This window comes from Pristis pectinata, chromosome 25, assembly GCF_009764475.1.
Source record: "Pristis pectinata isolate sPriPec2 chromosome 25, sPriPec2.1.pri, whole genome shotgun sequence".
Lineage (NCBI taxonomy): Eukaryota > Metazoa > Chordata > Chondrichthyes > Rhinopristiformes > Pristidae > Pristis > Pristis pectinata.
Genome location: NC_067429.1, coordinates 6,675 through 32,857, shown reverse-complemented (window position 1 = coordinate 32,857; position 26,183 = coordinate 6,675). Strand labels below are relative to the sequence as shown.

Genomic DNA, 26,183 nt, shown 5'->3' with positions numbered 1-26,183 from the left:
AATTTACCCAATGCCATCCTAATTCCTGGGATAATTTGTATTTTACAATATACTTAATTTCTTACTGATTTGGGGCATTATCAAGAGAACATATTGTAAGAGGGGGCTAAATAAATAGAGAAGTCTTTTAATTAATAAGCCTATTGTAAAGTGTTTCTGATCTTAGTGTTTTCATGTCATTGTTGTGAAGAAAATGTTGTACAGATTGTTGAAGCACATGCAACATTTATTGATGTGGCGCAGGGTTGAGAAGCAAATCATAATGGTCAGTTAAGTCAAAACAATGCTAACTGCAAATGGGATCATATTTAAAACTTACACACTCAGGAGACGGCAGATGCCAAGTCTGTCCCAGGCTGTCTGCTTCTTGCATAACGCCACAGTCAAAATTAATGTGCTGACTTTCATAGCCTGCAAGTTTTAAAGCAACAATCTGCTGGAGGAACTCAGCAGGTTGAGCAGCATCTGTGGAAGGAAAGGAATTGTTGACATTTCTGGTCCTGATGCAGGGTTTCAACCTGAAACGTCAACAATTCCTTCCCTCCCACGATGCTGCTTGACTCGCTGAGTTCCTCCAGCAGATTGTTTGTTGCTTTAAAACTTGCAGGCTATGAAAGTCAGCACGTTAATTTTGACTGTGGCTTTATGCAAGAAACAGACAGCCCGGGACAGAGTAAGTATTTTATATCTACCAGGAACGGGTCTTGAAAAAAAAAATGAGCAAGATACCAATCAAGAGATAGAACAAAAGAGAGATTGAACTCTTCAAAAGAACTGTATTGCAGAAGCAAACAACATTTGTGACAGAGTTCAAGATAATCAGTATGAATATCCTATTCCATGAGTGGTTCAGTCTGCAAGTAAACAACAAGAATGATACTGAATAGCTCAATCTGAAAAAGAAATGGTTAACAATGAATAAAACAATACATATTTTGCAATAACCAGGGGTGTGATAGCCAAGGAGAAAGTTGGTTTGCGAGTAAGATCAAAAAAAGCATTTAACATAGGTTCAGAGAGAGCAACCAGAAAGAAGAGAACCCACTGATAACACCAGTCACTTGGAGGGCGAGCCTCCAAGGAACAAAACTGCAACTATAATCTTCATTGAATACTGCCTTTTTGTATTGGATGCAACTCAATAAGTCTGTGGAGCTTATAACCAATATACTTGTACCCACAGTGGTTTGTTGTTGAAATTAACAACTCTTTTAATTGAAGCTAATTAATCAGCTGGTAAGTTCAGCAGGGAAAAGGCAGATGGAATTTTATCCTAATAGTCACACAGCATGGAAACAGGCCCTTCAACCCAACTGGTTCATGCTGACCAAGGTTTCCATCTAAGCTAGTCCCATTTGCCCGTGTTTGGCCCATAGCCCTCTAAACCTTTCCTATCCATGTACTTGCCCAAGTGCCTTTAAAATATTATTAATGTACCTGCCTCAAGCACTTCCTCTAGCAACTCATTCCATATACTGACAACTCTCTGAGTGAAAGAGTTGAACCTCAAGGTTCCTATTAAATCTCTCCTCTCTCACCTTAAACATAAGCCCTCTCATTCCTGATTCTCCAACCCTGGGAAAAAGACTGTGTGCATTCACTCTATCTATGCCCCTCAATTTTATACACCTCTATAAGATCACTCCTCATTTTCCTATGCTCCAATGGAAAAAGTCCCAACTTGCTCAACCTCCTTCCTTAACTCAGTCCCTCAAGTCCTGGCAACATCCTCTTAAATCTCCTCTACACTCTTTCCAGCTTAATGGCATCTTTCCTTATAGAAGGGTGACCAAAACTGAACACAATATTCCAAAGCAACGCACACACGCGCACACACACACGCGCGCGCACACACGCGCGCGCACACACGCGCGCGCACGCGCACACACACGCACGCACGCGCACACACGCACGCGCACACACGCACGCGCACACACGCACGCGCACACACGCACGCGCACACACGCACACGCACACACGCACACACACACACACAAAGTGCTGGAGGAACTCAGCAGGTCAGGCAGAGAGAAATAAACAGTCGACATTTCAGGTTGAGACTCTTCCTCAGGGCTGGAAAGGAAGAGGGCAGAAACCAGAATAAGGTGGTCAGGGGAGGGGGAGGAGTACATGCAGGCAGGTGATAGGCGAACCCAAATGAGAGGGAGAAGGGAGGAGGGTGATGCAAGAAGCTAAGAGGTGATACGTAGAAGAGGCAAAGGGCTAAAGGAGGAGGAATCCAGTAGGAGAGGGCAGTGGACAATGGAATAAAGGGAAGGAGGTGGAGAATAGATGGGCAGGTCATAAAAGCGAGGGAAGGGGAAAGAGAAAGGTGAAGAGAATCACAGGAACGAGGGAAAACAAAGGGGGGGGGGGCAAAAGGAAAAAAGGTGGGGGAAGAAGAGGGGAGGGGTTACCGGAAGTTAGAGAAATTGACTTTGCGGCCGTCAGGTTGGAGATCACCAAGGCAGAGTATGAGGTGTTGCTCCTCCAACCGATGTCTGGTCTCAAAGTGCCAGTAGTGGAGGCTGTGGATAGATATGTCAGTATTAGAGTGGGATGTGGAATTGAAGTGGATGGCCACTGGGAGATCCTTGCTTTTGCAGTGGACAGAGCAAAGGTGCTTGACGAAGTGGTCACACAATCTGCTTCGATGTAGAGGAGGCTGCACCAGGAGCACTGGATGCAATAAATGGCACCCTCTGATTCACTGGTGAAGCACTGCCTCACCTGGAAGGACTGTCTAGGGCCCTGAATGGTGGTAGGGGAGGAGGTGTAGGGACAGATGTAGCACTTAGTGTGGTTGCGAGGATAATTGCCAGGAGGGTCATCTGTGGGAAGGGACAAGTGGACACGGGAGTCAGGGAGAGAGCGATCCTTACAGAAAGTAGGGGGGGGGGGGCGGTGGAAAAGGGGAAGATGTGCCTAGTGGTGGGATCCCATTGAAGGTGGCAGGAGTTGTGGAGAATGAAGGACTTGGAGGCTTGTGGAGTGGTAGGTGAGGACAAGGGGAACCCTGTCCCCGTTATGTCGGGGGGGGGGGGGGTAGGAATAAGGTGAGGGCAGATGTGTAGGAAATGAAGGAGAGGTGAGTGAGCATTGATGGTGGTGGAAGGGAAACCCTATTTACTGAAAAAGGAGGACACCTCGGATGTCCTGGAATGGAAAGCCTCATCATGGGAACAGATGCAGCGGAGGCAGAGGAACTGGGAGAGGGGAATGGCATCCTTGAAAGTGACTGGGTGGGAAAGGTGTAGTAACCGTGGGAATCAGTGGGTTTGTAAAAGACATCTGTGGTTAATCCATCTCCCGAACTGGAGACAAAGAGATCCAGAAAGGGGAGAGAGGGGTCGGAGATGGACCAAGTAAATTTTGAGGGCAGGGTGGAAGTTGGAAGCAAAGTTGACGAAATTGACGAGCTCAGCATGGGTGCAGGAAGCAGCCCCAATGCAGTCGTCAATGTAGTGGAGAAAGAGTTGGGGATTGGTGTAGGCTTGGAACATGCACTGTTCCATCATATTCCAAATGCAGCCTCATCAACATCTTCTGTATCTCCAATATAACATCCCAACTTCTTTTCCAGGTAGCGACGGCCGTAACTTGGAGCGAGAAGCAGGACTCTCAGTCTCTACTGCCTAGCTAAAGTAGTGACAATGGATCCAGGTCAGTAGTGTGTTCTTCCCGCCAGATGTGGGAGATCTGGGAGATCGCATCTCCCTGATAGCTACATCTGCAGGAGGTGCATCCAGCTGCAGCTCCAGTTCCAGTTCCCCAACACAGTCTGTAAGGAGCTGCAGCCAGATGACCTTCAGCTCATATGGGAAAATAAGGAGGTGATAGATAAAAGCTACAGGGAGGTAGCCACACCTCAGTTGCAGGAGGCAGGTAGCTGAGTGACTGTCAGCAGAGAGGAAGGGAATTGGCAAGTAGTGCAGAGTACCCCTGTGGCTCCTCCCTTCAATAACAGGTATACTGCTTTGGATACTATGGGGGGGGGGCAGGGGGTAGGGGGGAAGGTTTAGAAAAAAAAAGCGTGAATGACCTACCAGGGAAAAGCCGCAGCGGTCAGGTCACTGGCACTGAGTCTGGCTCTGTGGCTCAGAAGGGAGGGGGGGAGAAGAGAAGAGCAATAGTGATAGGGGACTCTATAGTTAGTTCTGTGGACGTGAAAGAGAATCCCGGCTGGTACGTTGCCTCTCAGGTGCCAGGGTCAGGGATGCCTCAGCTTGTGTCCACAGCATTCTAAAGGGAGAGGGTGAACAGCCAGAAGTTGTGGTACATATTGGTACCAATAATGTAGGTAGGAAGAAGGATGAGGTCCTTAAAAGGAAACATGGGGAACTAGATAGGAAGCTGAAAAGCAGGACCTCAAGGATAGTAATCTCTGGATTGCTGCCTGTGCCACATGTCTGTGAGGGTAAGGATAGGTTGATTTGGCGGATGAATGTGTAGCTGAGAAACTGGTGCAGAGTTTCAAATTTATGGATCATTGGGATCTCTTCTGGGGAAGGTACGACCTGTACAAAAGTGACAGGTTACACCTGAACTGGAGGGGGACCAATATCCTTGCAGGCAGGTTTTCTAGAGCTGTTGCAGACGGTTTAAACTAGTTTGGCAGGGCAATGGGAACCCGAATAATAAGTCAGAGGATGGGGCGGTTGCTGTACAGATTGATGCAGCGTGTAGAGAGACTGTGAGGAAGGATAGGCATTTGATTGGGCATAATTGCAGTCAGTTGGATGGGTTGAAGTGTGTCTATTTTAATGCAAGAAGTATCAGGAACAAGGGTGATGAACTTAAGAGCATGGGTCAGTACATGGAACTACGATGTTGTGGCCATGACAGAGACTTGGCTGTCACATGGGCAGGGATGGCTGCTGAATGTTCCAGGGTTTAGATGTTTCAAAAGGGACAGAGAGGGAGGTAAAAGAGGTGGGGGAGTGGCATTGCTAGTCAGGGACAGTATCACAGCTGCAGAAAGGGAAGATGTCCTGGAGGGATCGTCTGCTGAGTTAGTTTGGGTGGAGGTCAGAAACAGGAAGGGAGCAATCACTCTATTGGGAGTATTCATAGACCACCAACAACCCCCCCCCACCAATAGCAAAAGACACACTGAGGAACAGATCAGGAAGCAGATTTTGGAGAAGTGCAAAAATAACAGGGTTGTTGTCATGGGTAATATTGATTGGCACCTCCTTAGTGCAAAAGATTTGGATGGGGCAGTGTGTCCAGAAAGGATTCCTGACACAATATGTAGATAGGCTGACTAGAGGAGAGGCCATTCTGGATCTGGTACTAGGCAATGAGCCTGGTCAGGTGTCAGATCTCTCGGAGGGTGAGCATTTCAGAGACAGTGGCCACAACTCCCTGACCTTTACCCTTACCTTGGAGAGGGATTGGAGCGGATGGTATGGGAAAGTATTTAATTGGGGGAGAGGGAATTATAATGCTATTAGCAGGAACTTGGGAGAGTAAATTGGGAGCAGATGGACTCAGGGAACTGCACAATGGAAATATGGAGGTTGTTTAAAGATCACTTGCAGGGGGTTCTGGATAGGTTTGTCCCATTGAGGCAGGAAAAGAATGGTAGGGTGAAGGAACCACGGTTGACAAGAGATGTGGAATATCTAGTGAAGAGAAGAAAGAAGCTTAATGTTCAGGAAGCAAGGATCAGACACAGCTCTAGAGAAGCTCTTGTGCTAGGAAGGAGCTTAAGAATGGACTTAGGAGAGCTAGAAGGGGGCATGAGAAAGCTTTGGCGAGCAGGATTAAGGAAAGCCCCAAGGCTCGTATGTGAGGCTGACTAGAGTGAAGGTAGGACTGATTAGGGATGGAGGAGGAAACATGTGCCTGGAGTTGGAGGTGGTAGGGGAGGTCCTTAATGAGTATTTTACTTCAATATCCACCTGTGAGAGAGACCTTGACATTTGTGAGGATAGCATAAAACAGGCTGATAAGCTAGAACATCGATATTGAGGAGGAGGATGTGCTGGAACTTTTGGAAGACGTTAGGATAGACAAGTCCCAGGGGACGGATGGGATATATCCAAGGATACACAGGAAGCGAGGGAAGAGATTTGAGCCCTTGTCAATGATCTTTGTGTCCTCACTGGCCACAGGAGTAGTACCAAATGATTGGAGGGTGGCAAATGTTATTCCTTTGTTCAAGAAAGGGTGTAGGAATAATCCTGGAAATTATAGGCCAGTGAGTCTTACTTCAGTGGTGGGCAAGTTATTGGAAAAGTTTCTTAGGGACAGGATTTAATGAGCATTTGGAGCAGCATAGTCTGATTAGGGATAGTCAGCATGGCTTTGTGAGGGGCAGGTCATGCCTCTCGAGCTTGATTGAATTTTTTGAGGACCTGACAAAACACATTGAGGGTAGAGCAGTGGATGTGGTGTATATGAACTTCAGTATAAGGTGTTCGGAAACTCAGCAGTGTGGATTCAGAATTGGCTTGCCCACAGAAGGGAGAGGGTGGGTGCAGATGGGAGTGTATTCTACTTGGAGGTCGGTGACAAGTGCTGTTCCGCAAGTATCTGTTCTGGGACCCCTGCTCTTTGCGATATTTATAAATGACTTGGATGAGGAACTGGAAGGGTGGGTTAGTAAATTTGCAGATGACACGAAGCTTAGTGGTATTGTGGATAGCGTTAGAAGGTTGTTGAGGGTTATCACGGGATGTTGATAGGATGCAAAGCTGGGAAGTAACAGATAGCGTTCAACTCAGAAAAGTGTGAGGTGATTCACTTTGGAGGGTTGAGTTTGAAGGCAGAATACAGGGTTAGTGGCAGGATTATCAGCAGTGTGGAGTATCAGAAGGATCTTAGAATCCACAGATCCTTCCAAGTTGCCATGCAGGTTGATAGGGTTGTTAAGAAGACGCATGGCCTGTTGGCCTTCATTAGTTGGGGGACTGAGTTCAAGAGCCGCGAGGTAATGTTGCAGCTCTATCAAACTCTGGTTAGACTACACTTAGAATATTGTGTTCAGTTCTGGTCACCTCATTTATAAGAAGGATGTGGAAGCTTTAGAAAGGGTGCAGAGGAGATTTACCAGAATGCTACTTGAATTGGAGAGCATGTCTTAGGAGGATAGGTTAAGTGAGCTGGGGCTTTTCTCTTTGGAGAGAAAGAGGATGAGATGTGACTGGACAGAGGTGTATAAGGGGCACTGATCGAGTGGACAGTCAGACACTTTTTCCCAGTGCAGAAATGGCTAACACGAGGGAGCATAATTTTAAGCTGATTGGAGGAAAATACAAGAGGGATATCAGAGGCAAGTTTTTTTTTAAAAATATATACACAGAGTGGTGGGTGCGTGGAATGTGCTGCCAGGGGTGCTGGTTGAGGCAGATAAATTAGGGACATTTAAAAGGCTCTTAGACAGGCACATAGATGACAGAAAAATGGAGGGGTACGTGGGAGGAAATGGTTAGATTGATCTTAGAGTGGGCTAAAAGGTTACCACAACATCGTGGGCTGATGGGCCTGTACTGTGCTATAATATTCTGCGTTCTATCCTCATTGCCCTGACTGATGAAGGCCAACGTTCCAAAAACCTTCTTCATCACCCTATCTACCTGTGACACCACTTTCAGGGAACCACGTATTTGTACTCCAAGGTCCCTCTGTTCTACAACACTCCATAGGGACCTACTGTTCACTGTGTAAGTCCAACCCTCATTTGTCTTCCCAAAATGCAACACTGTGCACTTAGCTGAATAAACTGTATTTGCCATTCCTCAGCCCGCTTACCCAGCGGATCAAGATCCCTCTGTAAATCCTGATAACCATCTTCACTGTCAACGACACCACCTATTTTAGTGTCATCTGCAAACTTACTAACCATGCCTTTTACATTCCTATCCAAATCATTGATATAGATAACAAATAACAATGGGACTCACACCGACCTCTGGGGAACACTACTAGTTATAGGTCTCCAGTCTGACAAATAACCTTCCACCATCATCCTTTGCTTCCTACCATCAGGACAATTCTGTATCCAATTTGCTGGCTCTCCCTGGATCCCATGCAATCTAACTTTTCATAGCAGCCTGCCATGCAGAACCTTTGTCAAAGGCATTACTGAAGTCAATATAGAATATGTCTACTGCCCTGCCCTCATTAACCTTCTTCTTCAAAAACCTCTATCAAATTCATAAGTCACGATTTCCCATACTGACTGTCCCTAATAAACTAGTCTTTCCAAAATGCTTGTGTATCTTATCTCTCAGAATCCCCTCCAGTAAGTTACCTACCACAGATGTTAGGAGTACTGGTTTACAGTTCCCAAATTTTTCTTTGCAGCCCTTCTCAAATAAAGGCACAACATTAGCCACCGTCTAGTCTTCCAGCACTTCACCCGTTGCTAACAATAATGTAGATATCTCAGCCAGGGCTTCCACAGTATTCTTGGATATACCTGATAAAGCCAGAGATTCATCTGCCTTCATACATTTAAAGGACGTCCAATACTTCTGCAGTAATGTAGACTATCCCCCAAGCCCTCCCCATTCTATCTCAAGGTCCGAAGTCTTCATGTCCTTCTCCACAGTAAAAAAAAAGAGGAGAAAATACTCATTGAGGACCTCGCCCATCTCCTGCGGGTCCACCAAAGATGTCCACTTTGGTCTTTGAGGGGCTCTATTCTCTCCCTAGTTACTCTTTTCCCCTTAATATACAATTTTATTGGATTCTCCTTAACCTTCTTCACCAAAGCTATCTCATGTTCCCTTTCTGCCCTTCTGATATCTTTCTTGAATCCACTCCTGCATCCCCAGTACTCCTTCAGGGATACATTTGATCCCAGCTGCCTGTACCTGACCCATGCCTCCTCCTTTTTCCTGACCAATCTGCTTCAACCTCAGGTTCCCAACATTATCCTGGTACCTAAGAAAAACAAGGTAATATGCCTCAATGACCACCTCCCAGTGGCTCTGACATCCACCATCATGGTGCTTAGAGAGGCTGGTCAACTCCAGCCTCCCAGAAAACAGAACCACTGCAACTTGCCTACCATCGAAACAGGTCAAGAGCGGATGCCATCTCCCTGGCCATACACTCATCCCTGGAGCATCTAGACAGTAAAGATACCCATTAGACTATTGTTTATTGACTACAGCTTTGACTTCAATACTATAATTCCATGCAAACTCATCACCAAACTCCGAGACCTGGGACTCAACACCTCCCTCTGCAACTGGATCCTTGACATCCTGACCAACAGACCTCCATCAGTAAGGATAGGCAGTAAGACCTCCAGCATGATTATTCTCAACACTGGTGCCCCACAAGGCTGTGTCCTCAGCCCCTACTCTACTCCCTGTACACTCATTTCTGTATGGCCAGGTTCTGCTCTAATGCCATCTACAAGTTTGCAGATGATACCACCATAGTGGGCCATATCTCAAATAACGATGAGTTGAAGTTCAGGATGGAGATAGAGGGCTTAGTGATATGGTGTCATGACAACAACCTTTCCCTCAATGTCAGCAAAACAAAAGAGCTGGTCATTGACTTCAGGAAGGGGGGCAGTGCACACGCTCCTGTCTATATCAACAGTGCTGAGGTTGAGAAGGTTGAGAGCTTCAAGTTCGTAGGAGTGGACATCACCAATAGCCTTTCCTGGTCCAACCACATTGACACCAAGGCCAAGAAAGCTCACCTGCACCTCTACTTCCTCAGGAGGCTAAAGAAATTTGGCATGTCCACCTTGACTTCTGCCCAAGACCACAAGAAGCTGCAGAGGGTTGTGGACACAGCTCAGCACATCACAGAAACCAGCCTTCCCTCCATGGACTCTGTCTATAGCTCTTGCTGCCTCGATAAAGCAGCCAGCATAATCAAAGACCCCACCCAGGATATTCTCTCTTCTCCCCCCTCCCAACAGGCATCAGATACAAAAGCCTGAAAGCATGTACCACCAGGTTCAAGGACAGCTTCTATCCCACTGTTATAAGACTATTGAACAGTTCCCTAGTAGATAAAATGGACTCTTGACCTCACAATCTATCTCGTTATGACCTTGCACTTTATTGTCTACCTGCACTGCACTTTCTCTGTAGCTGTGACACTTTATTCTGCATTGTTTTACCTTGTACTACCTCAATGCACTTTGTAATGAATACAAGTTTTTTTTAAACTGTACCTCGGTACAAGTGACAATAATAAACCAATTCCAATCCAGTGTTCCCTACTCCTGCCAGCCTTCTCCTTCACTCTAATAAATGCGAGCAAATGCATTTTGCAGGGGGAGTCCTAATTTAGGGTTGGACATACACCATTCTTGGTAGGGTATTACGGAGTACTGGGGAACAAAGCGACCTTGATGTACAAGTCCAAAGACTCCTGAAGCTGACCATCCAAAAGAGCCTAAGATTGGCAAAGCAGTCTAAACATTTACCATTATATAATAAATGATAAACCAAATCTGTGTTAATTAAATATGCACATCTTTGGAATACATGGCACCACCCTGTTAAGTCATTAGAAAATATAGTTTTTACAGAGTCAAGCTACAAGGGAGTGTAATCAGAGGCAGTCTTTTTTTTTAAAATATGTAACTGAAAATCCCTGGCTGGATTCTAGCCTTTGATTCATTCCTAAATTAATCATGGTTTGTTTTTGTTTAATAAAAAACTATTTTTATTTGCATTTTCATCTAGTCCACCTGCTGGTTGTTCAAACAGGATTGCAATTTGTGGTTGCTGTTTGTTAAGTGTTTGCCATATAGAGTAGACCAGAGTTTATGATACCTTGGAACTACTAACTGAGCGTTTTCATCTTAAGCTACTGTTGATGGATACTTCAATGTGTGATGTGTGGAACAGTTGGTGCTTGTAAGATAAAAGAATCCAAGAACACAAATTTTCCAATGTTGATCATTACCTGTAGATTCAACTGATTTTTATTCCAGGAATTTGGCAATGGCCCTGCCCAGCTGTGCATATTACCCATACGTGCCCACGCAAGAAATGCAGGCCCAACAGAAAAGTTGTTAATTTCAGCTTGAGTGAGTCCAAGTGAAAGGTATACCTAATAAAAAAAAAAATAAAATATTAATTCCTGTAATGAATAAACAGCAACTCTACAGTTACGTGGCCAGTGACAAGGTATAGATAAATAGGGTAGAGGATAGGATGCCAATGAATCAGGTTGCTCTGTCCTGGCTGGAGTCAAGTTCTTTTTACGTGTTGGAGCTACAATCAGTGTTACATCATGCTCCTGACTTACAGATGGTAGTCATTCAGTACAGGATCTGTTTTTATAGCTTAGTTTTTGTGGGGCTGGTCTAGTTAAGTTTCTGGTCCGCGGTGACCCACCCCTTCCCCTCACCTTCGGATATTAACAGTAGGAGGTTTCAATGAAAGCAATGCCGTGGAACGTCAGAGCAAGATGATTCTCTTGATGGAGATGGTCACTTCTGGCACCCATGTGGTACAAATTTTATTTGCAATGTAACATACTATGCCTGGATATTTTGCAAGTTTCATGACTGTGGGAGCAGACTGCTTCAGTATCTAAGGAGTTGTGAATAGACTGAACTCTTCCATGGTCAGCAAAAGACTGAACAGCTTGGGTGGTAGCATGCGCAGTTTGACAAAACAATCTTTAGCCAACAACCTGAACGTTGCATAGTACCATAGAGTTGCTACATTCAATGGATTGTAAATCAAATTAGCTAAAGAGTGGCTGGAGAGAAGGATGTTGAAATGTTTCATTCACTTGGTACATCTCACTAAAAATAGTTAAACACCTTAGACTGGAAATTATAGGCCAGTGAGTCTCACGTCGTCAGTGGTAGGGAAGCTATTGGAGCAGATAGGATTTACTCACATTTGGAAAAGCATGGTCTAATTAGGGACAGTCAGCATGGCTTTGTGTAGGGCAGGTCATGTCTTATTAACTTGATTGAGTTTTGAGGAGATGACCAAGATGATCAATGAAGGTAGAGCAGTGGATGTTGTCGACATGGATTTTAGTAAGGCATTCCACAAGGTCCCTCATGGTAGGCTCATCCAGAAGATTAAAATGCATGGGATCCATGGTGACTTGGCCATAGAAGACAAGAGGGTAGTAGTTGTCTCTTATTCTGGCTGGAGGTCCGTGATTAGTGATGTTCTGCAGGGATCCGTTCTGGGACCTCTGCTGTTTGTGATATAATTGGATGAAAACATAGATGGTGGGTTAGTAAGTTTGTAGATGACACAAAGATTGGTCGTGTTCTAGAGTGTGCAGAAGGTTGCCAAAGGATACAGTAGGATATAGACCATTTACAGATATTGGCGGAGAAATGCAGATGGGGTTTAATCCAGGCAAGTGTGAGGTGCTGCACTTTGGGAGATCAAATGTAAATGAAAAGTACACAGTTAATGGCAGGACCCTTAACAGTACAGAGAGGTCTTGGGGTGCAGTCCATGGCTCCCTGAAAGTGGCTGCACAAGTCAAGAGGGTGGCAAGGAAGGAGTATGTCACGCTTGACTTTATTAGTCAAGGCATTTGAGCTCAAGAGTTAGGAAGTTATGTTGCAGCTTTATAAAACTCTGCTTAAGCTGCATCTGGAGTATTGCATTAAGGTCTGGTCGCCCCATTAAAGGAAGGAGTTGGAGGCTATTGAGAGGATTCACAAGAGGTCTACCAGGATGCTGCCTGGATTAGAGGGCATGTGCCACAAGGAGAGAAACTAGAGTTGTTTTCTCTGGAGGGGCAGAGACTGAGGGGAGGCCTGATTGAAGTTATGAAAGGCACAGGTAGACAGCTGGTATCTTTTCCACAGGTTCAAAATGTCTAATACCGGACAGCATGCATTTCAGGCGGGGGGGGGGGGGGGGGGGGGGGGGGTGAGGGAGGGAGTTCAAATGAGATGTGTGGGGCGTTTTTCTTCAAAACAAAGTTGTAGGTGCCTGGAATGCACTGCCAGGGGTGGTGTTTAAGGCTCTAAGATAGGCATATGAATATGCAGAGAATGGAGGGATAAGGACATTGTGCAGACAGAAGGGATTAGGTGTCATTAGCTTAATTAATTCAGCACAACATAGTGGGCCAGAGGACAAGTTCCTATGCTATGTGCATTGAGTGCTCATATTCTAGATTTTGACTTCACTGAAGATGGCGATGAAGCAGCAAGATTAAGGAAAATGCTAAAGCATTCTATCAGTGTATAAAGGTCAAGACATAACCAGGGACAGAGTAGGGTCTATAAGTGGCCAAAGGGACAACATGTGAATGGTGTCAGAGGAAGTAGATGAGATCTTAATGAATACTTTTGTATTCACTAAGGAGAGGGACTTGTAGTTGGAAAATTAAGGGAGGGTGGAGGAGGACAGTGATATTGCAGAGCAAAGGAGTAAGTATGAGATATTTTGGTGATCTTAAAACTGGATATCCCCATGGCTTAACGTATCACAGGCTGATATGGAAGGTAAGGGAGGAGATCACAAGGACCCTGACACAAGATTTTTTTTTAAATCTTTGCTGATCACATGGGAGGTGCTAGATGAATGGAGAACAGCAAATGTCAAGAAGGGCAGTAGGGAGAGAGAAAGTAATCACAGTCCTGAGAGTCCAACATCAGAGGTAGGAAAGTTAATGTAAAATTTGCTGAGGGAATAATCTACACTTGAAAAGACAGGCATTAACCAAAGTTAGCTCACATGGCTTTGTTGCGGGGAGATCCGATGTGACTAATTTGATCTTCCTACCTCTTGCCTCGCTAGCACGTATCACAGGGAATAATCCTGAGATTACAACCCTAGAGGTCCTTTTTTTTTTAAACTTTCGACTTAACTGTTGAAATAATGAGCACAGTAATGTTAAAAGAAACTGAGACAGAAAGCAGAGATGTGTGATAAAGTTTTTTCAAAACAGAGGAAGGTTGGCAATGCTGTTAGAACACAGAACATAGAACAGTACAGGCCTTTCGGCCCACAACGTTGTGCCAACCGATACAAGATTTAAGGTATCTTTATTAGTCACACATACATCGAAACACACAGCGAAATACATCTTTTTGTGTAGAGTGTTCTGGGGGCAGCCCACAAGTGTCACCACACTTCTGGCGCTAACATAGCATGCCCGCAACTTCCTAACCTGTATGTTTTTGGAATGTGGGAGGAAACCAGAGCACCCAGAGGAAACCCACGCAGACATGGGGAGAACATATAAACTCCTGACAGACAGTGGCTGGATCTGAACCCAGGTCGCTGGCGCTGTAGAGCATTATGCTAACCGCTACACTACCGTGCCTGCCCGGTATAATCAAACCTATGGTATGATCAAACCTACTCTATGATCAATCTAACCCTTCCCTCCTATACAGCCCATAACCCTCCATTTTTCCTGCATCCATATGCCTATCTTGGAACCTTGCAGCCTAATGGCCTGAACATTGAATCCTCCCATTTTAAGTAATTCCCACAAACCCCCCCCCCCCCCACCATGCCTCTTCTCTTTTCCCCCCTTTCCTCTCTAATTTTTCCACGCCCCCCCCCCCCCTTACCTTTGACTTTCCCCGGTGGATCGCCTATCCCCTCCTCCCCTGCACCTGCCTATCGCTATCTCTTACCTGTATCTACCTATCACCACCTTGTGCCCACCCCATGTCCCCTCTTTTGTCCACCTATCACTGCTCTGCTCTTCCCTCCTATATATTGGGCTTCCCCTTTTCCTATCTTCAGTCCTGAAGAAGGGTCCTGACTTGAAACGTTCACTGCCTGCTTTTCTCCACAGAGGCTGCCTGGCCTGCTGAGTTCCTCCAGCATTAGTGTTTCTCATCTTTGCCCATCTAAGTTTTTAAAATGTCCCTATTGTATCAGCCTCTACCACCACCCCTGGCAGTGCGTTCAAGGCACCGACCACAGTGTAAAAACAAAACCTATGTCTGACATCTCCCGTAAATTTTCCTCCTCTGACCTTAAACTGATGTCCTCTAGTATTGGCCATTGCCACCCTAGGAAAAAAGTGCTGGCTGTCAACTCTATCTATGCCCCTCATAATCTTATACACTTCTATCAAGTCGCCTCTCATCCTGTGTCGCTCCAAAGAGAAAAGCTCTAGCTTTCTCAACCTTTCCTCATAAGATGTGTTCTCTGATCCAGGAAGCATCCTGGTAAATCTCCTCTGCACCCTCCCTAAAGCTTCCACAACCTTCCTATAATGAGGTGACCAAAACTGAACACAATATTCTAAGTGTGGTCTAAGCAGAGTTTGATAGAGCTGCATCATTACCTCACGGCACTTGAACTCAATCCTCCGACTAACGAAGGACAGCATACCATATGCCTTCTTAATCACCATATTAACTTGCGTGGCAACTTTGAGGAATCTATGGACTTGGACCCCAAGATCCCTCTGTTCCTCCACACTGCTAAGAATCCTGTCATTAACCTCGTACTCCAAGTTCGATCTTCTAAAGTGTATCACTTCACACTTCTGCAGATTGAACTCTATCTGCCACTTGTCTGCTCAACTCTGCATCCTGTCCATATCCCATTGTAACCTACAACAACCCTCTACACTATCCACAACACCTCTAACCTTTGTGTCAGCTGCAAACTTACAAACCCACCCCTCCACTTCCTCATCAAAGTCATTTATATTTAAAAAAAAACACAAAGAGCAGGAGTCCCAGAACAGATCCCGCGGAACACCACTAGTCATCAACCTCCAGGCAGAACACACTGTGTCTACTACCACCCTCTGGCTTCTGTGGGCAAGCTAATTTCAAATCCATGCAGCTAAGTCTCCATGGATCCCATGTCTCATGACTTTCTAGATGAGCCTACCACGGGCAACCTTGTCAAACGCCTTACTACAAAGTCCATATACACCACATCCACCACTCTACCTTCATCTTGTTCTTCAGCAGTCACTTCTGGAATTGCTTTTTTTTCCCCCCACAACTTATATTAATAACTTGGATATTGAGCTAAATCTTGACAATTAGAAGATGGCATCCAAGCCTGGAAGTTTGGGCAACATGAAGAGGATATTAATATACTTAAACAGCCATTGATAGACTGGGAGAATGTAACATAACTAAGTCTGGAGTCATACATTTTGGCAGAAGCAAGCACAGACAATGCACATTTAATGATATAGGTTTAAGGATTATGCAAGAGTGAAAGGGCCTGAACATTTATGCACATAAATCATTGAAAATTGCAGCACATATTTTGAAAGTGGTTGGTAATGTACACGAGATCTTGGGCTTCAAAAATAAAAGCAGGGCAGAGAGGTTATGTTGAAGCTTTATAAAACACTATTTGGAGCAGGGCTGCAGTATTGTGTACAAGATTTCCTATATGGTTCCAAGAATGAGGAATTTTAGCCACAAGGCCACATTGGAGAAGCTGGAGTTGATCTCCTTTCAAATAAAAAATTTTACAGAGCAAAATATTATCATAAGATTATATACAGGTAAAATGTTTGCATTGGCAGATGATTCAATACCAGGAACATAAATTGAAAACAAATGGCATTCAATTCGGGAGCATGCAAAATAAAATTGTGTTCCTTATGCTCATTACAGTGACCTGGAACTCACTACCCTCAACAATGGTGTTCATGGTCAGTCAGAGATTTCAAAAGGGAACTGGATTGGCACTTCAGAGAAAATAAGAGTTATTACTTTCAACAAGTAATCTGAATTTCTCAATTAGTTTGCAGCCAGAAATTACACGCATTTAAAAATTGTAGAAATGCCTTACTCTTTGCCATATGGCTTCTTGACCAGTAAATGCCAAAGCGAGATTAATGCCACTCAATGCCATCCAGTCAATCTCTTTCTCCCATCGCTCCCAGTTCCACCAAACAAATGAATAGCTATACGTGCAAACATTCTGATAGTAACGCAACCTAAAACATAATCAGAAAGAAAACATTCCGGACATTGGATCAATTCTCAAAAATTCTGCTCAAGATATCAGGAGGTTTACGAGGTTAATTCCGGGGATGTCGGGACTGTCTTATGCTGAGAGGTTGGAGAGACTGGGATTGTACACGCTGGAATTGAGAAGATTGAGAGGGGATCTGATTGAAACATACAGGATTATTAAGGGATTGGACAAGATAGAGACAGGAAATATGTTCCAGATGTTGGGGAAGTCCAGGACCAGGGGGCATGATTTAAGAATAAGGGTTAGGCCATTTAGGACAGAGGGGAGGAAAAACTTCTTCTCCCAGAGGGTTGTGAATTTGTGGAATGCACTGCCTCAGAGGGCAGTGGAGGCCAATTCTCTGGGCACTTTCAAGAAGGAGCTAGATAGGTTTCTTATAGATAGGGGAATCAAGGGATATGGGGACAAGGCAGGAACAGGATATTGATTGTTGAGGATCAGCCATGATCTCAAAATGGCGGTGCAGACTCGAAGGGCCGAATGGTCTACTTCTGCTCCTATTGTCTATATAAAGGAATTGTAATGCATATTGTGATAGCATGTTCTCTATTCTGCATGCAGTTTTTTTTTAAAAACAGAGTAGTTGTTATCTGGAATGCACTACTAGAGGCAGTGGTGGAATCATATATAATTACTACACTTAACAGGCATTTAGACAGTCTCTTAAATAGGCAAGGCACAGAAGGATATGGTCATAATGTAAGAGCATGGGATAAGCGCAGATGGGGGGAAAAAAAAGTCAGCATGGATGCGGTGGGACAAAGGGTGCGTTTCTATGCTGAATGACTATACACCTAAGTAGTTAGCAAACTTGCCTGTACATGAACAGAAGCTGCTGAACCAGAAGTTTGCACTGTTCTCTATTCTCTTAACCCCTCTGATTATACACTTAGTGTTTTAATTTGGTGTGCATTTTAAGTGACAACACCCAATTTAAGCAATTTGGTCACAGAGTCATAGAACACTACAGCACAGAAACAGGCCCTTCTGCCCATCCAGTCCATGCCAGCCTGGTTTTCTGCCTCGTCCCATCTACCTGCACCCAGACCATAGCCCTGCATACCTCTCTCATTCATGTACCACAAGGCTGCATACTCAGCCCTCTACTCTACTCATGAATGCGTGGCCAGATTCTGCTCTAACTCCATCTACAAGTTTGCAGATGATAACACCGTAGTAGGCCATACCTCAAATAATGATGATTCGGAGTACAGGAAGGAGATAGAGAGCTTAGTGACATGATGTCATGACAATGTCAGCAAAACAAAACAGCTGGTCATTGACTTCAGGAAAGAGGGCGGTGTACATGCATCTGTCTACATCAACGGTGCTGAGGTCAAGAGGGTTGAGAGCTTCAAGTTCCTAGAAGCGAACATCATCAATAGCCTGTCCTGGTCCAACCACGTAGATTCCACGGATAAGAAAGCTCACCAGCGCCTCTACTTCCTCAGGAGGCTAAAGAAATTTGGCACGTCCCCTTTGACATTCACCAATTTTTATCGATGCACCAGAGAAAGCATCCTATCTGGATGCACCACAGCTTGGTATGGGAACTGCTCTGCCCAGGACCGTAAGAAATTGCAGAGGGTTGCGGACACAGCCCAGCGTATCACAGAAACCTGCCTCCCCTCCATGGACTCTGTCTATACCTCTCGTTGCCTTGGTGAAGCAGCCAGCATAATCAAAAACCACACCCACCCAGGTCATTCTCTCTTCTCTCCTCTCCAATCAAGCAGAAGATACAGGAGCCAGAGGGCACATACCACCAGGCTCAAGGACAGCTTCTATCCCACGGTGATAGGACTATTGAACAGTTCCCTTATACCATGAGATGGACTTATTTGACCTTTCACCTTATCATCTACCTGCAATGCACTTCCCTGTAGCTGTGACACTTTAGTGTGTATTCTGTTATTGTTTTTACCCTGTACTACCTCAATGAACTGTGTAATGAATTGATCTGTATGAACGGTATGCAAGACAAGTTTTTCACCGTACCTCAGTACAAGTGACAATAATGAACCAATACCTATTCAAACTTTTCTTAAATATTACAACTGAACCTGCATCCACCACTATCACTGGCAGGTCATTCCACACTCGCACCACCCTCTGAGTGAAGTAGTTGCACCTCAGATTCCCCGTAAATATTTCACCTTAAACCCATGACCTCTAGTTCTAGTCTCACCCAACCTGAGGGGAAAAAGCCTTCATGCATTCACCCTATCTGTACCCCTCATAATTTTGTATACTTCTGCAAGATCCCCCCTCATTATCCTGCGCTCCAGGGAATAAAGTCCTAACCTATTCAACCTATCCCTTTAATTCAGGTCCTCAAGTCCCAGTAACATCCGTATAAATTTTCTCTGTACTCTTTCAAGCTTACTGATATAGTTCCTGCAGGTAGGTGACCAGGTGGATTTACTCATTTAAATTTTAAATTTAATAATTCAGAAATCATAAATGTAAGATCTACAGGCACTCAGCCAACTCAACTTCATGGAGATATGTAGTTATACAGCAGGAAAACTCATTCATGCCAATCTACATTAATCCCATTTGCCTGCATTGGCCCATTTCACTCTTAATTTTTCCTGTCCACGTACCTATTCAAATTTAAATGTAGTAATTGTGCATGCCTCTACCACCACCTCTCGTAGCTCGTTCCATATCCAGGTGACCCATTTTATGGCCTTTCGCTCAAGGGAAATTCGTCCTCTGAATTCACAACTCACTACCCACTACCCAAGAATCAGAAATATGGAGTCAAATTCACTCTCAAGGAATTTGTTGGGGGAAAAAAAAAGTACATGGATGAACACAAATTTTCAACTCTTGTTTCTTGATGCATGCACAGTTGATGCAGCTTCGAGTTACAGAAAATCACAATATGGCCCATTTTCTAGGAATGCAACCCCCACCTAACCAGTGTAATGTGGGGATTGCCTGTACTTGTGTGGAAAAACTTGCCCCTCAGATCGCCTTTAAATCTTCCCACTCTCACCTTAAACCTAAATTTTAGACTCCCCAACATTGGAAAAAAAGTACGACTACTACCCTATCTACATCCCTCATGATTTTATAAAACTCTAAAAAGTCATCCCTCAGCCTCCTTTGTTCCAGGGTAAACCGTCCCATCCTACCTAATTTCTCTTCATAACTCAAACTTTCCACTCCAGGCAATATTCCTGTGAATCTTTTCTGCATCTTCTCTAGCTTAATCACATCCTTTCTATACCCCAGTAACCAAAACTGCACACAATATTCCAAGTACAGCCTAACCAATGATTTGTACAACTGAAACATGACGTCCCAACTACTATACTCAATGCATTGGCCAATGAAGGCAAGCATATCATGCATCATCTTCACCGCTCTGGCTAGCTGTGTTGCCACTTCTTCAGGGAACTAAGACCTCTGTTTAACTCTGCCATTTATTGTGTATATCCTGGCCTGGTTTAACTTCCCAAAATGCATCACTTTGCACTTAATGTAGTTAAATTCCATCAGTCATTCTCTTGCTCACTTTCCAAGTTGATCTACATCCCATTATAACCTTAGACAAACTTCTTCACTGTCCACTTTACCACCAATTTTAGTATCATCCACAAATTTAATAACCACAGCACCTACATTCTCATGCATATCATAAAGGATCCAGCACCAATCCCTGTGGTCTCCAATCTGAAAAGCAACCCTTCAATACCATCCTCTTCCTCCTACCACCAAACCAATTTTGCATCCAATTTGCTTTCTCCCATGTAGTCCAACCTTCTGGACCAGCATTGCATGTGGGACCTTGTTAAAGGTCACTGTCCAAATTTCACTGTCCCGCCCTCATCAATCCTCTTGATCACATTCTCAAAAAAACTGTTCCAATTCTGGCTTCTTGAGCATCAATTGCTGCACAATTGGCGATTATGCTTTCAGTGTCTGGTCCCTTGGCTATATAATTCCCTTCCAGAAGTTATCATTCTTAAGGCGTTCTTTAAAAAACCTAACACTTGGTCATACAGCGCAGTAACAAGACCTTCAGCCCACCATGTCTATGTTACCTTCAACCTATCCAAATTTATCTGCAATAATGTCTGTAGCCTTCTGTGCCTTGGCAATTCAAGTACTTGTCTAGAGGCTTCTTAAATGTCATGTGTGTATCTATCTCCATCATCTCTTCAGGCAGGGCATTCCAGACCCCAACTACCTTATGTGTGAAAAAATTTTGCTAATGAGACTTCGCTGCACACAACTCAGCTGTTGTGTAGTTACACAATAATAAGTGTTTCTCAACTAGTAATGCATTGGCTGTGAGCATTTCAAAACTCCAGGAAGCACAAATAGTGCATACCAAATGCAAGCTGTTGTAAGGCAGAAATAGTCACTTACTTTAACTCACATATTTCTTATGTTTTTGTAAAATCCACACCCAAAAGATTGTAAACACTTCAGTCCTTTTATATGCAGAGAGTTATCTAAATTGTAAAGTTTAGAAAGGAAAGGTGATGTATAATAATTGGAACATGCCTCGAGCAAGAGGGCAAGTACTAAAAAACAATACTTTGCATTGATATTCACCAAGGACATGGAAGACAGCGAGATCAGAGAGGATATGCTAATATTCTAGAACATATTAATATCAAAGAGGTGGTGGTGTTGGGGACCTTGAAGAAAAGTAAGGTGCATAAGTCCCCAGGGACTGATCTAATCTATCCCAGGTTACTGAGGGAGGCGAGAAAAGATTGCTGAGGCTTTGACATAGATGTATGTATCCTCTTTAATCACAGACAAGGTCCCAGTGATTGGAGAATAGCCAATGTTGTTCCTCTGTTTAAGAGTAATAGAGACAAACCAGGAAATTATAAGCCAGTGAAGGAACCGTGGGTCATGAGAAAGGTGGAACGACTAGTTAGGGAGAAGGTGGTAGCATACATAAGGTATAAGCAGCAAGGTTCAGACAGGGCCCGTGAGGAATATAGAGTAGCGAGGAAGGAACTTAAGAAAGAGCTGAGGAGAGCTGGAAGGGGACATGAAAAGGCGTTGGCTAGTAGGGTTAAGGAAAATCCCAAGGCCTTTTTCACATACGTGAAGGGTAAGAGGATGGCTAGGGTAAAGGTAGGTCCAATTAAAGACAAAGGTGGAAGAATGTGCCTGGAGGTGGCAGAAGTGGGAGAAGTTCTCAACGCATACTCCTCTTCGGTATTCACCAAGGAGAGGGGTCTTGATGACGCGGAAGGGAGTGCTGGGAAGGGTAATGTTCTCGAGGTTGTAGATATCAAGAGAGAGGATGTGTTGAAGTTGTTAAATAATATCAAGACGGATAAATCTCCGGGGCCTGATGCAATTTTCCCCGGGCTGCTTCGAGAGGCGAGGGAGGAGATTGTTGAACCGCTGGTAAGGATCTTTGAGTCCTCGTTGTCCACGGGGATGGTGCCGGAGGATTAGAGGGTGGCGAATGTTGTCCCCTTGTTCAAAAAAGGTAGTAGGGATAGTCCAGGGAATTATAGACCGGTGAGCCTTACGTCTGTGGTGGGTAAGCTGTTAGAAAGGATTCTAAGGGATAGGATCTATGAACACCTGGCGAATCATGGACTGATTAGGGACAGCCAGCATGGCTTTGTGAAGGGAAGATCTTGCCTCACAAGCCTGATAGAGTTGAGGAGGTGACGAGGAAGATTGATGAGGGAAGTGCGGTGGATGTGGTCTATATGGATTTTAGTAAGGCGTTTGATAAGGTTCCTCATGGTAGGCTTCTTCAGAAGCTCAGAGGCCAAGGGATCCAGGGAAGCTTGGTTGTGTGGATTAGGAATTGGCTTGCCTGTAGAAAGCAGAGGGTTGTGATGGAAGGAGTGCCCTCGGATTGGAGGGCAGTGACTAGTGGTGTCCCGCAGGGATCGGTTCTGGGACCTCTACTTTTTGTGATATTTATAGATGACTTAGATGAGGGGGTGGAAGGGTGGGTTAGTAAGTTTGCTGACGATACTAAGATCGGCAGTGTTGTGGATAGTGTGGAGGACTGTCAGAACTTACGGAGGGATATTGATAGGATGCAGAGCTGGGCTGACAAGTGGCAGATGGAGTTCAATCTGGAGAAGTGTGAGGTGGTACACTTTGGAAGGACAAACTTCAGGGCAGAGTACAAGGTAAATGGCAAGGTACTTGGCAGTGTAGAGGAGCAGAGGGATCTGGGGGTTCATATTCACAGTTCACTGAAAGTTGCCTAACAGGTGGATAGAGCAGTTAAGGCGGCCTATGGGACGTTAGCTTTCATAAGTCGTGGGAATGAGTTTAAGAGCCATGAAGTGATGATGCAGCTTTACAAAACTCTAGTTAGACCACACTTAGAGTACTGTGTTCAGTTTTGGTCACCGCATTATCGGAAGGATGTGGAGGCATTGGAGAGGGTGTAGAGGAGATTTACCAGGATGCTGCCTGGATTAGAGCATATGGAATATGAGCAAAGGCTTAAGGTGCTAGGACTTTATTCACTGGAAAGGAGGAGGATGAGGAGACATGACAGAAGTATATAAAATATTGAGAGGAATAGATAGACAGCCAGCGCCTCCTTCCCAGGGCACCAAAGCTCAAGACGAGAGGGCATGGCTTTAAGGTTTGGGTGGGAGGTTCAGGGGAGATGTCAGGGGGAGGTTTTTCCCACCCAGAGAGTGGTTGGTGCATGGAATGCACTGCCTGGGGTGGTGGTGGAGGCAGATACATTGGACAGGTTCAAGAGTTTGTTGGATAGGCATATGGAGGAACGTGAGATAGAGGGATATGCGGGAGTAAAGGGTTAGATAGTGTGAGGGTGGTTTGATGGACGGCACAACATGGTGGGCCAAAGGGCCTGTTTTGTGCTGTATGGTTCTATGGTTCTTACATCAGTGGTAGAATCATACACAGCACAGAAACAGGCCCTTCAGTCCAACTGGTCGATTGCCTACCAAGATGCACATCAAGGCTAGTCCCACTTGCCTACGTTTGGCCCATATCCCTCTAAACCTTCTTATCCATGCATCTGTCCAACTGTCTTTGCTAATGTATCTGCCTCAACCACTTTATGATCACTCATTCTATATGCAGACCACCCTCTGGGTGAAAAAGTTGCCTCTCAGTTTCCTATAAGATCTCGCCCCTCTCACTTTAAACCTATGCCCTCTAGTTCTTGATTCCCCAACCCTGGGAAAAAGACTGTGTGCATTCACCCTATCTATGCCCCACGTGATTTTATACACCTCTGTAAGATCATCCCTCATTCTACGATGCTCCAATGAATAAAGTCCTGCTCAACCCCTCCTTTTCATTCAGTCCCTGGAGTCCCAGTAACATCCTTGCAAATCTTTTCTACACTCTTTCCAATTTAACCACATCTTTCCTTTGACAAGGGTAGGGCAGTGGGTTAGCTTTCGACAAGATCCCTCGTGCTAGGCTAATCCACAAGATGCATGAAATCCACAGGGATTTGGGTTGCCCATAGAAGACCATAGTGGTGGAGTGTTATTCTTACTGGAGGTCTATGATCAGTGGTGTTTGAGAGGTACAGTACTGGAATTTCTCTCTTTCTAGCTATAGAGCACGGAAACAGGCCCTTCAGCCCAACCCGTCGACACAGACCAAGGTCTCTATACTAGTCACAGAAAGAAGTAGTATACAAGTACGAAGAAGTAGGTGGTCTGATAAGCCAGTCTGCCGATGACACAAAGATTGGCAACGTTTTGGCTAGGTCTCGAAGGGAGGGCTGAGAAACAACTCCTGAGAAATAAAGGACTGCAGATGTTGAAATTTAGATGAAAAACACTGGAGTCGACTTCACCTGTCGGGCGCGGTGATCTTCAGCAGTCGGGGGAGCCGGGGCAGTGGAGTGGGTAAGCTGAGCTGCCGCCCAGACCACGAAACGTGGCAGCCACAGAAGGCGCGCAGGTACCAGTAGAGTCCACTGGCTGCCGCCACACCCGTGCTGCCCACCACCCAGACCCGGCCATCGGGCAGCGAGCTCAACTCGAAGGTCTGGGCCTGGGCCTCGGCTCCCGCCAGCCGCCGATTCACCGTCAGCACGAAATCGCCGGCTCGGGGCCCGAGCAGCCGACGGCACAGCTCCTGCGCGGCCTCGGTCTGCACCTCGTCACTCACGGCCGGCCATAGGTGCGTCAGGGTGGAGAAATGAACCTCGGCGAAGCCAGAGGGGATCAGGATCAGGGCCAACAAGCCGAGAGACACCATGATGAGCCGCCACTGCTGACGGACAGCTGCTCAACCAATCATACACGTCTACTCTCCAGCTCCCTCCGCTGATAAACTGCAATTACGCCAATCACACGCCTCTATTTTCTCAATCGCCTCCGCTGAAGAACAATAGCTGAGCCAATCATACTCGCCGGCTCTCTGAGCCGCCTCCGCTGAACAAACAGCTCAACCAATCACATGCATCCACTCTCTGAATCGCCTCCGCTGACGAAGAGCAGCTCAGCCAATCACGTGTCTGCTCTCTGAGCCACCTCTGCTGACAAAAAGCTCATCCACTCGCTGAGCCACCTCCGCTGGTGAGCTGTAGCTCATCCAATCACACGCATCCACTCTCCGAACAGCAGCTCAGCCAATCACACATCTCTGCTTTTTGAGCCAACTCTGCTGACAAAAAGCTCAACCAATCACACGCATCTACTCGCTGAGCCGCCTCCACAGATGGACAATAGTTCATCCAATCAGACGCATCCACTCGCCGAACAGCAGCTCAGCCAATCACACGTCAGCTCTCTGAGCCTCTGGATCTATGGTTATGATGCTGTGATGGAATCATATTTGGGGTGGAAGATACTGGAACTGCAGATGCTGGAAATCTGAAACAAAAACACTAAAAATTCAACATCAGGCATCTGTGGAAACAGAAAGTTGACGTGTTGCATCTGTGATCCTTCGTCAGAACTGGGAAAGAGAGTGGTGCAAGTAGGTGTTCCGGTAGACAGAGTAGTGAAGAAGGAGTTTTGCACACTGGCCTTCATTAGTCAGGGCAGAGTATAGGAGTTTGGACGTTATGTTGCAGTTATAAGACACTGGTGAGGCTGCACCTGGAGTATTGCGTATAGTTTTCGTCACCCTATCATAGGAAAGATGCCATTAAGCTGGAAAGGGTGCCAAGAAGGATTTACGAGAATGTTGCCAGAACTCAAGGGCCTGAGTTATAGGAAGAGGTTAGGCAAGCTGGGACTTTATTTCTCGGAGCATAGGAGACTGAGGGTTATAGAAGTGTATAAAATAATGAGGGACATAGTTAAGGTGAATGTACACATTTCC

At 45.2% G+C, this 26,183-nt stretch overlaps 1 protein-coding gene across 2 annotated transcripts in view; it reads right to left on the bottom strand.

Moving 5' to 3' along the window:
- naglu (N-acetylglucosaminidase, alpha) overlaps nt 1-25,209 on the bottom strand; it is a 39,869-nt gene extending 14,660 nt beyond the window's left edge. Inside the window, exons 1-3 of one of the 2 annotated variants that reach the window (XM_052038501.1) lie at nt 24,706-25,209; nt 16,713-16,860; nt 10,894-11,040 (exon numbers count right to left, since the gene is read on the bottom strand). In XM_052038501.1, coding sequence (XP_051894461.1) covers nt 10,894-11,040; nt 16,713-16,860; nt 24,706-25,112 — 702 coding nt within the window. In that variant the 5' untranslated portion in view covers nt 25,113-25,209. The remainder of the gene's footprint in view (nt 1-10,893; nt 11,041-16,712; nt 16,861-24,705) is intronic. The other variant, XM_052038502.1, reaches the window with a different exon arrangement.
- Nucleotides 25,210-26,183: the final 974 nt, after the last annotated feature.